The following is a 12,791-nucleotide window of genomic DNA, read 5'->3' as shown; positions in this document are numbered from 1 at the left end:
ATGGTGGTCATAAAGGGATGGACATGGTCAGAAACAATGCTCAGGTAGGCCGTGGCATTTAAACGATGCCCAATTGGCACTAAGGGGCCTAAAGTGTGCCAAGAAAACATCCCCCACACCATTACACCACCACCACCAGCCTGCACAGTGGTAACAAGGCATGATGGATCCATGTTCTCATTCTGTTTACGCCAAATTCTGACTCTACCATCTGAATGTCTCAACAGAAATCGAGACTCATCAGACCAGGCAACATTTTTGCAGTCTTCAACTGTCCAATTTTGGTGAGCTTGTGCAAATTGTAGCCTCTTTTTCCTATTTGTAGTGGAGATGAGTGGTACCCGGTGGGGTCTTCTGCTGTTGTAGCCCATCTGCCTCAAGGTTGTGCGTGTTGTGGCTTCACAAATGCTTTGCTGCATACCTCGGTTGTAACAAGTGGTTATTTCAGTCAAAGTTGCTCTTCTATCAGCTTGAATCAGTCGGCCCATTCTCCTCTGACCTCTAGCATCAACAAGGCATTTTCGCCCACAGGACTGCCGCATACTGGATGTTTTTCCCTTTTCACACCATTCTTTGTAAACCCTAGAAATGGTTGTGCGTGAAAATCCCAGTAACTGAGCAGATTGTGAAATACTCAGACTGGCCCGTCTGGCACCAACAACCATGCCACGCTCAAAATTGCTTAAGTCACCTTTCTTTCCCATTCTGACATTCAGTTTGGAGTTCAGGAGATTGTCTTGACCAGGACCACACCCCTAAATGCATTGAAGCAACTGCCATGTGATTGGTTGATTAGATAATTGCATTAATGAGAAATTGAACAGGTGTTCCTAATAATCCTTTAGGTGAGTGTATATATATATATATATATATATATATATATATATATATATATATATATATATATATATATATATATATATATATGATACTAAATACACTTACACTGATAGAAAAAAAAATGTTTTTACCTTATTTACCCCTAAAAGTTTCAAAATCTGATGCACCTTTTAATGGTTTTAGGGGTTGTCTTTTTAAAGGTACAATTTTTGTTCATTTGTGACAGTGTTCTAATATGAGTTTAGAACTTCTAGTTCTGTCATGCAATGTACAAAACACAAAATTCAGCAGAAATACATTAGTCTATGTAACGGAGGCCAGCTAAAGAGCTGTGCAGGTAAACCTCACTCTCCTGGCCTCAGGAGGTAGCCTACACTAGTGACTGATGCTTGAGGCAGCGGTTTTTAACATCCTTTTTAGAGCGGAGGTAGCCTACACTAGTGACTGATGCTTGAGGCAGTGGCGGATTTAGCAAATTGGGGGCCCAAGGCGAAGGTATGTATGGGCCCCCCATCCGATCTTTAAAGGTGCAATGTGTCATATTTCTGAGGATCTATTGACAGAAATGCAATATAAGATCCATAACTATGTTTTCAGTGGTGTATAAAGACCTTACTTAATGAACCGTTATGTTCTTATTACCTTAGAATGAGTCATTTATATCTACATAACCGCGGGAACCCCCTTCTATGAAGAACGACTTATTGTGACGTCTAAAAATCACACACTGCACCTTTAAAAGAGAGCGAAATCTTTTTTTTACAGACTGAATGGTGAATAGGCAGGTAAAGGTTGGAGAGGAGAAATAAAACTTCCCCTTTAAACCTTGCATACACTTATTCACTCCTAAACAGAAACGTTACAATGTTTACATGGTACAATTTCTGGTAAGCTCTGTTTTTTTTTTTTTTTTTTTTTTTTTTTTTTTGCTTGACAAATTTCACCATTTCGATTCAATTCTTGTGATTTTATTCAATATTGACTCATTTGGATACATATTAGGTACACAAGATAGGCGTTAATTTTTCTCAAGAAAAAAAAACTCACATAATGCTGTGAACATACAGAGAGCCATATCAGCTGGTATTATTTAAGGTTAAAAATAACTAAAATTAAACAATGCTTTTTTATTATAATTAAATTATAAGTAAACAATATACTAAATAAATAATATAGTAGGCCTACACATAGGCCCTATTTAGCTAAATACTCTTTATATCTTATTTTTCTAGTCAACTAACATGCTATAGCCTATATTATGGTAACTAAATGGCTTTCCTGAGGAACGTTAGGCTAAATGTTATGTGACGATTGTTCTCCAGCTGTTTTACCTCTTTCCGCGGTTGAAAAACACTGATTGGTCGATATTATGAATAAGGAATACATTTTGGTAAGTTATTACCGAAGATGATCAGTTCACGTGCCTCTAGGGATCGGTCACGTCACATTACAAGCTCCAAACGGTATTTATTATTTCGTAATAGAATTGACAGAATCTGAGACCTGAGATTTTTCATATCATAAGTAATTTAAACTGCTCTGTTTTGTCTGTCGGTCTCCATGTCCTCTTTGCTTCACGATCTTTCTGTGCGTTGGACGTTTGTTGTTCCTAGCCATAAAAAAGTTTGTCATCTTTGGCAGCTTTCCCAAATAGCCTACTTACAGTATCTGAGTCTTTTTTTTCTTTTATTTGAGACGCTTGGATAACTTCGAAACTTTTAATTTTCACGTTTAGACTCATCTTGCTCTGTTTGTGTATTTCCTGTATCGTTGTTGTCATTGTCAGCGGGCATCACAAAAAAGTTTGTTACCTTATTCTGCAATTTTTCCTCCTTTTTTCAGCACCGCTTGTGTAGCTTCGCTTCATTTTTACTCTACTACTCTGTACACTCTGTCAATCACTTCTTTTTCTCTGTCAGTTTTTTGTCGCAATACACCCTTGTCACTTTCGCAGATGCGTGAGATAATGGAATAGTCCAATGTAGTGAGGTGGGGGGCCCCCTCCTTTCTGCGACTAATGATTTGATGCCATTTTTCGCAAATGGAGATTTAGAAATATATAATTTGCGAAAAAAAAAAAAAAAAAAAAAAAACTTAAGCATAAATTAATGGGGCATTTTGGGGGCCCCTAGGTAGCTTGGGGCCCAAGGCAATTGCCGACCTTTGCCTAATGGTAAAGTCCGCCCCTGGCTTGAGGCAGCGGTTTTTAACATCCTTTTTAGAGCGTCCGCCTCCCATGCCGGAAATGGTGATTCGAATCCCGCTTGGAGTGGTGCAAGTAGAACCAGGGGGTTACATTAGTGCCGTGACCTGGATGGGAGTGAGGTTTACCTGCACAGCTCTTTACTAGCTGGCCTCCATTACACTCACCCCTTATACCTGTAAAGTATAGGGGGTAAGTGTAATGGAGGCCAGCTAGTAAAGAGCTGTGCAGGTAAACCTCACTCCCTTGGCCTCTAGAAGAAAGCTAGAGACTGCGTCCTTGTAAGCACGCCCGGGTATTTAATGCTGGAAACGCCAGTTCGAATCCCGTCCTGGTTATCCATCAACAGAGATTTGATTAAACTTACCAATGACTATGGAACTTTAAAGCCTCAGAAACAAAGTGAAGAGACCAGTAAAGGCCAACATCAGAAATACTGCCAAGTTTCCAAGTGTGAGGCATCCACTGCCTACGCTGTAAAAATAGTTTTATATAAGTCTCTTTGATACACAAAGAGATACACAATTGTCATTTTAAATAAAGAAGCAAGAAGAAAAACAGCTTAGATAGATAGATAGACAGACAGACAGACAGACATGATTCGAACAGGTTTTCAAAAATGACCGCATTGCAAATGAATGGGAGATGAATTTCATCTAGTGAAAACTTTTGTTGCAGCCAAACAAAATCTTACTGCAAGTACTTTTATTTATATTTTAGATAGGCAAAATTTTTTAACACAACTTTTTTAGATTTATGGCTTTGATTTTTTCACAGTTTTAGGGTAAAACATGTTTTTGAAAATAAATACTTCATATTAAAATGAACATAGTACATTTTTCATAACAATAAACGTAAAATTCTGTAACTTTTTTAAGTTCACTTTTTAAAACTTGCAGCAATAACCTGCCAAGTGCCATCTTTGAAAAGAGATCAAACTTAAGTCTGTGCTCTAAAGCATTTAAGATTTATGACAGTTTAAGTTGGAAATGAAATTTTCAGGTCTATGCTCAAAAAGTGAATAAATGGATTATAAATACAGCGTAAATATTATTTAGTACCATAAAATCCCCTAAAATACAACATATAAATAAAAAATATTTGCTACCTAAAATATAGTAGGCTACATTATTTTCATTGAAATAAAAATAATAATTTCGTTCATTTTTGACCGACATATGCGAAGAGCACCTTAAGCATAATAATAAACAGAAACAAACAAAAATGGCCAATGAATTAAAATAAATAGAATAATTACCAGAACATTTCCTGGTACAGAAACCAAACGTTCAATATTACATTCATATTCATATAATGTAATTAAAATAAAATGTTAAATTTGAATTTTAAAAAAAACTTTTATAAGGAAATGTACAAACTATACGGACTAACATCCCGCATAGGTTAAATAAGTGTGTACTCTTTCTGAAGGATCACCTAAGATTCAGTATGCTCAAATTAATAAAGAAATGCATTTACTCTCTTGTTAGCCTCCAGAAGAGTTCCTAGAACTAAAATAGTCCCTGCGGTGCGAACGCGCCGACATCCGGGTACTTTCGCCAATAGTTGTAGGAACCATGATATCTATGGTAGGAACAGCCTCAGGTTCCGAAAGCCCCTTGTTATGCAGGCAAGCCGGTCCTGTGTGAGCATGCGCACTACACTGTGTTGTGTAAACGCGGAATCGGCTGTTGTCAAGAAACTGTTTATGTAGTTGAGTTATAAAGTCTTTGGTTAAGCCCTAGCTCATTTTCTAAGCAAAGTGTCCTTGTGTCTACAGAACCCATTTCTCATCAAACCAATCTGATTCCGCTTCGTACGTTAGGCATTCAGATATGAGTGACGAGGATGTAAGAGACAGTAAGAAGATGAAAAGAAAAACTGGTCCGGACGATTCAAAGGCGCCTGAGAAGAAGAGACAGAAAATAAAAGACAAAAACGAAGAAAAGAGCAGCGCAGTCAAGAAATCACGCGGTATCTATCTATCTATCTATCTATCTATCTATCTATCTATCTATCTATCTATCTATCTATCTATCTATCTATCTATCTATCTATCTATCTATCTATCTATCTATCTATCTATCTATCTATCTATCTATCTATCTATCTATCTATCTATCTATCTATCTATCTATCTATCGTTATTTAATTACAGTGACAGTAGCGTTTGTGAAACTACTTTTATGAACTACGTTTTCACATCTTCCACGTTAATGAAACAGTTTGCCTCACATTATCTACAAGAATCTATTATTGTTACATTTTTGTTTATTAAAACATATACATTAAAATAAATATACATACATGCATACATTACATATATAAAATTAAAATAACAGCTAAATAAAGTCATGTACTTCTCAGCACAATCTTCCAAAATTATTGTAAGTTATTCAAATTAGAAATTCCCATGTTCAAAAAGGAGTAGGAAGAAGTTCATAACAAACTTTTCCGGTCTTACCCCCTTTCTCTATTTTTATCCTTTAGTTAAATACAAAACAATTTGATGCTTCTCTTATACATACATCTTTACATACACCATATATCTACCTACCTACCGTTCACATAAACCCATGCATTCACATAGATACCAATGCATACATACATGCATACATAGCCAAATTTACTAAGACGTTTGAAAAAACAAACGACCGTGAGATGCTACCCCACTCTTCCACCGAGGCATGTGATCAGCTGTCCTTCCTGTCTCCCTGTAGCACTGTCTTAGGCGGCTTGCATTACGGACAATGACATAGCAGTTTATTGCTCTGTTCACATCTGCAGTCCTCATGCCCCCCTGCAGCAGGACTATGGCATATTCACACAGGTGATCAGGGACCTTGGGCATCTTTCTCCTGGTGTTTTTCGGAGTCAGTAGAAAGGTCTCTTTGGTGTCCTAAGTTACTGGAACTGTGACATTAAATTTCTTCCGCCTGTAAACTGTTAGTCAAGTCAAGTCAAGTCAAGTCAAGTCAAGTCATCTTCATTTATATAGCGCTTTTAACAATGTAGATTGTCTCAAAGCAGCTTTACAGAGATAAGCGTATAATTTAAGGTAACAGAGATTGTTTCGGCTTTACAGCAGAGTTAAGTTATTTCCATCTAAAGTTAGTTTTAATTGATTTGGTTCCGTCGCAATGATCATTTGTTATTAAATTAGGGGCCGCTAAGACAACACCATTCTCTCTACACAGACTTTAAACGCGAACCTGTAAGAAAAACGCTGATGGCGTTCACATGCGCATTTAGAATGGGTTCTATAGTTATGTGCGTTTGAATATACGCGGGTTTGGAATTCCCTACAAGCCAAGCCTAAACAAAATACTTGTCTTTCCTTATAAATTTAAGTGTTAAGTGTTAGTGTTTTAAGAACTATTCTACAGGTGCATGTGCAAAAATAGTTTATGGTCCATTGATCAAGCATGGAAAAACATTGTTTAAACACTTTCCAATAAAGAGCTGTAAAGCTTAGTTGGATTTTACGACGATTTATAAAATACAGTATCCTGAAAAAGGGACTTTTTTTGTCGGTCACGTCATTGCTCATTCAATTTTGCGATTAAATTTTTTTATTGCTTTAAAAATAACTAAAATAATACAGTAAATAATATTTATTGTAGTCTTTTGTTGCTACTACTTAACTTTTATCATTATATATCTTTGCGGTTTTTTTTAACGGGATTGAAAGCGATGCTATACATCTCTTCAGTGGGTTGTACCATACCATACCATTATCTTTCCAAGAAATTTTAGTTGACAAAAAACTCCAGACAACATGAGATGGGGAAAATTATAAGTTATCTAGGAGTTTTATACAGCTTTTTACAGCAGATGTTAGGGTAATCAGCTAATCATAATGATGAGGAGCACATCATAGTCAGGCGACTTGGAAGTCTAATAGTCCCTCCATTTTTCAGTTAATTAAGTGCATCATCCGGGTATTTAAAGTGAAATTTTTCTTTTAGGAATTTGCAGTGTGAACACACAACTCGCACTATTTATACCACAAAATGGCATAGAATAGTGCATAAGTACGCATGCACCTATTGCCTCGCACTGAAACTTTACCAACTAGCTGTTGGACAGTGTTACTTTGTGCAAAATTTGATCTCATACCTATATGCATTTTTTTACTGACGATTATTTTCTCATCAAAAACCCTGGTCAGTGAGCATTGGATTGTTTTATAGTCACAAAATAATGCTAAAACAGTGAATAAATTATATTTTGAAAATATGCTTTATTGTTTTTATATATATATATATATATATATATATATATATATATATATATATATATATATATATATATATATATATATATATATATATACATACAGTGAGGAAAATAAGTATTTGAACACCCTGCTATTTTGCAAGTTCTCCCACTTGGAAATCATGGAGGGGTCTATATATATACACAGACTATTTTTGTATTTTTCCTTCTCATAATTTGCATATTTTACATTGATGTTTCAGAGATCAAGGCTTTTTTTGGTCAGCACCATTATTTAGTGTTAAGAGACTGTGTTTTGTAAACTCTTTTTCTCTGATATTCAGCTCCTGATGGTAAAGCTGACTCTACAAAAACTAAAGTGAAGCTCTCTGGCAAAGACAAGGACAAGGAGAAAAAAAAGAAGGATGAGAAAAACAATGCAGATGATGGCAAAAATACATCTGAAATAAAGAGAAATGAGAAAGGACAACTTGTGTTTGAAGGTGAAGTTAAGAATGTTTTGTAGTATAGTTTTGTCATTTATTCATTCTTTAACTCACTCATTTTTTTCACTATCTTTTCATTTCTCTGTTGTTGCAGACTACCCAGAGTTCACACCCAACATGACTCCCAAAGAGGTTTTACAGGCAGGCAGTTTTGGGGGTACCTATTTCAGGCCCATCTACTCCAGTATCACAAGTATGTCTCATAATGATTTAAGTTGGTTTAATTGAATTTCAGATGCATTCATTTTAATTTTTCCGATGGTAAAATAAATGCAGCAAACTACAGGGAAAATACAGCTTTGCACATCTGGGCGTATTACAGAAAGATCCTAACTTTAGAATCCCATCTTATCTGTTTGGTAACCATGGCACTTTCAGTTAGAACCTCATTTAGGACAAAAGCTATTACAGAATGACATTTCTAAAGTGCTTAATCTTATCTTAAATATGGGTAAGAAAAGGGTATTACAGAAGCATCCTAACAAAAAATCCTAAAAGCTGTCTTATGGTTAGGATAACCCCAATGGTGTCCTAACTTCAAAATTAGCCAATTAGCCAAAAAAGCCAACTATAAAAATCACATAACAATAGCCATCTGAGAATGGGGTTAAATTTTTTTTATGATATAAGATCAAGAACTGCGATGTTTGATGCCCAAATAATGCGCTGCACTTTGACAACAAAACATTATTAATAATTACATACTCCCACTAAATATAGTTATAAGCTTTGCCTTTTCTATCTAGCCTATCCAAACTTCTATTTTTGCAGCACTTAAATAAAAGTAAAAAAAAAAATGACAAATACATTTTTTAATAAAAAAATAATTTTTAGAGTTTACTTCTCAGCAGCTGCTTGTGCACTGTTGGTTGCTTGGTAACAGACCTGAGAGTTGATTACCGAACTCGATGGAGCGATTTAAAGGAGAACTCCGGTCAATTTTAACATTGAGCTCATTTTATTGTACATTTGGAGTGCTGTCAATACAGAGAACAACGACAAAAATCGGTGTTGCCTACACCGAGTTATTCTATTTTTAAAATTTGCACCCTGTTGACTTCAATGGGGCAAGTACTAAACCTGCTTTTAGGCTCTTAACATCCTTGATGTGTCATTACAAGTGCACAGAAAATGTGAGTGATTCCTTCTGAGTGAACACGAGTGGATCTGACTGCAATAGATGTGAAAGATATGTATAAAAATGATGTTATTTAAGCCAGCGCAAATACCTGTTTACATCCTGTTTTTCGGTTGAAGTCCAAAGTAGTCGATTGCCGAGTTCACGCGCATGATCATAGGTAACTAAACCTATGCGCGTGAACTCGGCAAATGTACAATAAAATGAGCTCAATGTTAAAATTGACCGGAGTTCTCCTTTAAGGTTTCCTAACTACAGATAAGATGAGATTTTGTAAGATAGGATAAGAATTTGCTAAGATTTAAGTTAAGATTTGCTTCTGCGATACAAATTTATGAAAAATCATAAATTAACTTAACTTAAGACTTAAGATTGTGATTGCAAAACCACTTAAAGGAATAGTTCATCCAAAAATGAAAATTCTGTCGTCACTTACTCACCCTCAAGTTTTTCCAAACTTGTATGAATTTCTTTCTTCTGCTGAACACAGAAGAAGGTATTTTGAAGAATATTGGTAACCAAACAGTTGATTGACTATCATAGTATGGGGGAAAAACACTATGGAAGTCAATGGTGCCCCACAACTGTTTGGTTACCGACAACCTTCTTCTGTGTTCAGCAGAACAAATAAACTCATACAGGTTTGGAAAAACTTGAGTGTGAGTAAATGATGCCATAGAAATCAATACAGATATTCTGGAAAATGAAAGAGCGCCACGGGACACACAAATCGGATCTACACAGTGTGTACATGTCAATAATTTAGATCAGATTCCAATCGGACATACAAATAATCGGATTTGGATTGACTTGGAATGGTGGTGAATACTTACAGAAATGTATCATTTATAACTCCAAATGATTTTGACCAATTTGAAGAAATCTATTTTCACTTGGACAAGATAAAATGTCACGCAGAAATAGATCAAATTATTTACTGTGTTCTTTCCTCCTAAAAAGTTTGTCACATGTACTTGTGACTTTATTCAGACTTGAGCAAGGAACAGAAGAAAATACTTTTTTCCCTTCTTTTTTTACATTTCTGATTGCAAAGCCACTCCACGTGTCCTTTTGGAGGCAGCGAGGTTGGTTATGTACACAAATGTATTGCAATTATTATGCATTCAACTGTAAATGTTGAAGTATTGCCAGATGTGTTTTTTTTTCTTTTAACAGAGAAACATTACAAAGATGTTTGGCAGGAGCTTCCCGAAGACTGGTTGGATGGACTAAACATCTCTAAACAGGTGTTATTCTTTACGATTACATTTTAATAGTTAAAGCTTTTGACAAAATTAAATAGGCTACATGCGATTTTCTGAAATTTAAACTCGCGACTGACACCTGTGGCCAAAAAACGGAACTGCTCTTCCTTTCTGCTCGCTCTCGTACGTGCACACTTCACAAGTCATCCGCTGCAAAGAAGTCAACATTATGTTTACAGAGGTAAGAACAGTCAAATACATATATTGTTTGAGAAACTAAGTTTGTTTGCTGACTAGCGGTGGTGGCAGAGTGATCTGACATGAACGCGCTTGACGTCACATCCGCAGACAGCGCGCGAAAAATCCGACCCGACAGAAAATAGGAAAAATAGGATACAGGCTTATACGTGCACCCACTGTGAGCTGACAAGGTGTCAGTATGCTCATCAGGAGATTTTTGAGTCATAAATGGTCAAATAAAAAGGCTATTGTTACGTTTATTTTGGGGAAAAAGTTGCATGTAGCCTCTTTAACAAAGATTTTATTTTGAGTGTCTGTTGCAGAGAAGAGCTGAATGTACTCCCTTTGTGTGTGTGTGTGTGTGTGTGTGTGTGTGTGTGTGTGTGTTTTATTCAGTTGACTCATTTTGCCCCAGATCAGTGGAGCTCTTTGTGATCAGTTCATGAACTGTTTTATAATACTGTATTAATACTTCTTTTTATAACTATCATTGAAATCTTTTTTACTGATCTACTGTTATTTTTATGCGGTAAGTGCCTTGTGTTGTTTTAAGCTCTATATTATGTTAACTGGTCATTTGAGTGGTTTTATCCCCTTAGATTGAAGCTCAGAGCTATGAGCATATGGTAAGAGATTGTCACGCAAAAGAGAAAACCATGACATTTTATTTAGCCTCGCTAAGACCTCGCTTGCACTTAAAATAAAAATGAATGAACAGTTGATAACAGTTAGATTACCACACACAGTACTGTAGCTGACAACATCTAGATTGCCACAAGCTAGCAAAAACCATTTATAGTTTTCATAAACGGCATATTCAGCTCCAACTTGGAGATGCTGTTGTATGCATGTATTTAAGAAGTAATTGAAACTTTTTGTGGATGTGTTGTGAGTATTTAAGATTGTTAAAATCTGTTGTTGTTTTTTAAACGATCTGGGTTTATTTCAGGTGGCTTCATCCACGTACAGGGAAAACGTGAACACCTATAATGTAAAATGTGGAGGCAGTCTAGAGATGTGGGAAAGCAGTGGGTGGATCGTGACCCAGGATCCATACGGCTGGTTCCAGTGGTACTGCAGGCAAGAGCTGCTGCTACTCACTTTACACTACTGTGTGAATCCAAATACATGCATGTTGGGACCATTGAAGGGGTGACCACTATTAGAAGAAGACAGCACTAAAAGCTAATAGTCGTCCTAAAATATAATCTGTACCCGAGCAGTTCCCCTCACCTTTGCTCTGCATAGGAAATATATTAAATCTTAAGATTTAATTTATTTTTATCTTTATCTTTTACACATTCATGTTCTGTCTTCCCAGCAGGTTTTACCAGGGCAGACGAACAATGGATGATGCACGGCAGATCAGTCGCTGGGCCAAATGTGCAGGAGTCAAAGGACGGTGGCGGCAAAATCTCATCACAAAAGTGGTCCGGTCCGGTTGTGGTTATGACAACTCCAGTGTTTCCCCTGTGGTCAGACAGACTCTACAGCACTGGGGCTACAAACTCAACCGGGAGGACTATAAGGAAGGAGCAAAGAGAGTTAAACTCAAATAAAATTAACAGACTTTCAAATTGGCCTCATCCGATTTAACACAGTGCAGAATGGTTTGGATTTAGCTGGTTTTATTGCATGGGCATAAATTGACATATCTGATCAAATTATTGTTTAGGTTTTGTTGGACTGAGGGACTTGTTTAGCTGAGTAGACCTGTGGTAATATTACTGCTGTATTTGGTTCCCATTGGACATGGTTTCTGTAAGTGGTTTTGGTAAATAGAAAGATCCGATTTTTGGGGGGGATCCAAAGTAAAAGCAGACATTAATCCTTTTCCCCTGTGGAAGTTGTGTTCAGTTTTATACCCCATGCGTCCTGGAGGAATTTGAAGAAAGGATCTGTTATCGGATGTGGCCATTTTTAAAATGAATTTATTGTGACAGTAATTTGTTTTTCTAGGTTTATTTTTAATAAATGCTGTACATGCTTATGTGATGTTTCTTGAGAGTGTACAAACATATCTTTCCAGTCTGTCATGTGTGAATGCAGTTTATTAAAGGAGCTTTTTTTGTATCTGTTATTTTCTTTTCTTTTTGCTGTCTCACTACACATTACATAGTTATGGTTGTATACCATAGATGTATTGATATATTACATATTAGTTGATGTAATAGATGGATATATCTTTTACCGCAATATCTAAATGAACTGAACATGATTTCACTACTTGTTATTTGATTCGTCTCACTTTCTGTCCAATTAGATAACGTTTCAGAAATGTATATGATTATATAAAAAAAAGCAAATGGAAGGTTAACAAAAATATTTTAAAAAGTTGCATTTTTTTATTGAAGCACTGTCAGTTAACGTCTAGGTGAATAAAAAATGTGTACATTGGTTCATAAATATTTTTATGAAACCGACCCTGGTTTTATTGATTG

General features: G+C 36.0%; 1 protein-coding gene across 2 annotated transcripts; it reads left to right on the top strand.

Moving 5' to 3' along the window:
• Positions 1-4,671: 4,671 nt before the first annotated feature.
• Positions 4,672-12,572, top strand: LOC308690452 (uncharacterized protein). Of its 2 annotated transcripts, none has more exons than XM_081364887.1 (6): positions 4,672-5,017; positions 7,606-7,764; positions 7,862-7,960; positions 10,082-10,152; positions 11,300-11,430; positions 11,675-12,572. In XM_081364887.1, the coding sequence occupies exons 1-6, from the start codon at positions 4,879-4,881 to the stop codon at positions 11,907-11,909; spliced, it is 834 nt and encodes a 277-aa protein (XP_081221013.1). In that variant the 5' UTR covers positions 4,672-4,878; the 3' UTR covers positions 11,910-12,572. The 2 variants fall into 2 exon arrangements, with proteins under 2 accessions (XP_081221013.1, XP_081221012.1); XM_081364886.1 differs by having other exon boundaries at positions 4,689-5,017; positions 10,058-10,152; positions 11,675-12,429.
• Positions 12,573-12,791: the final 219 nt, after the last annotated feature.

This window comes from Scardinius erythrophthalmus (genome assembly GCF_964197995.2).
Source record: "Scardinius erythrophthalmus genome assembly, chromosome: 5".
Lineage (NCBI taxonomy): Eukaryota > Metazoa > Chordata > Actinopteri > Cypriniformes > Leuciscidae > Scardinius > Scardinius erythrophthalmus.
This window is presented reverse-complemented; position numbering and strand designations above follow the sequence as displayed.

Bases quoted from the DNA above. Each gene is read 5' to 3' on its own strand.
- LOC308690452 (XM_081364886.1), top strand. From the start codon at position 4,879: ATGAGTGACGAGGATGTAAGAGACAGTAAGAAGATGAAAAGAAAAACT. The intron at 5,018-7,605 runs GTATCTATCTAT...TCTGATATTCAG, and splicing joins CGCAGTCAAGAAATCACGCG to CTCCTGATGGTAAAGCTGAC. The intron at 10,153-11,299 runs GTGTTATTCTTT...GGTTTATTTCAG, and splicing joins GACTAAACATCTCTAAACAG to GTGGCTTCATCCACGTACAG.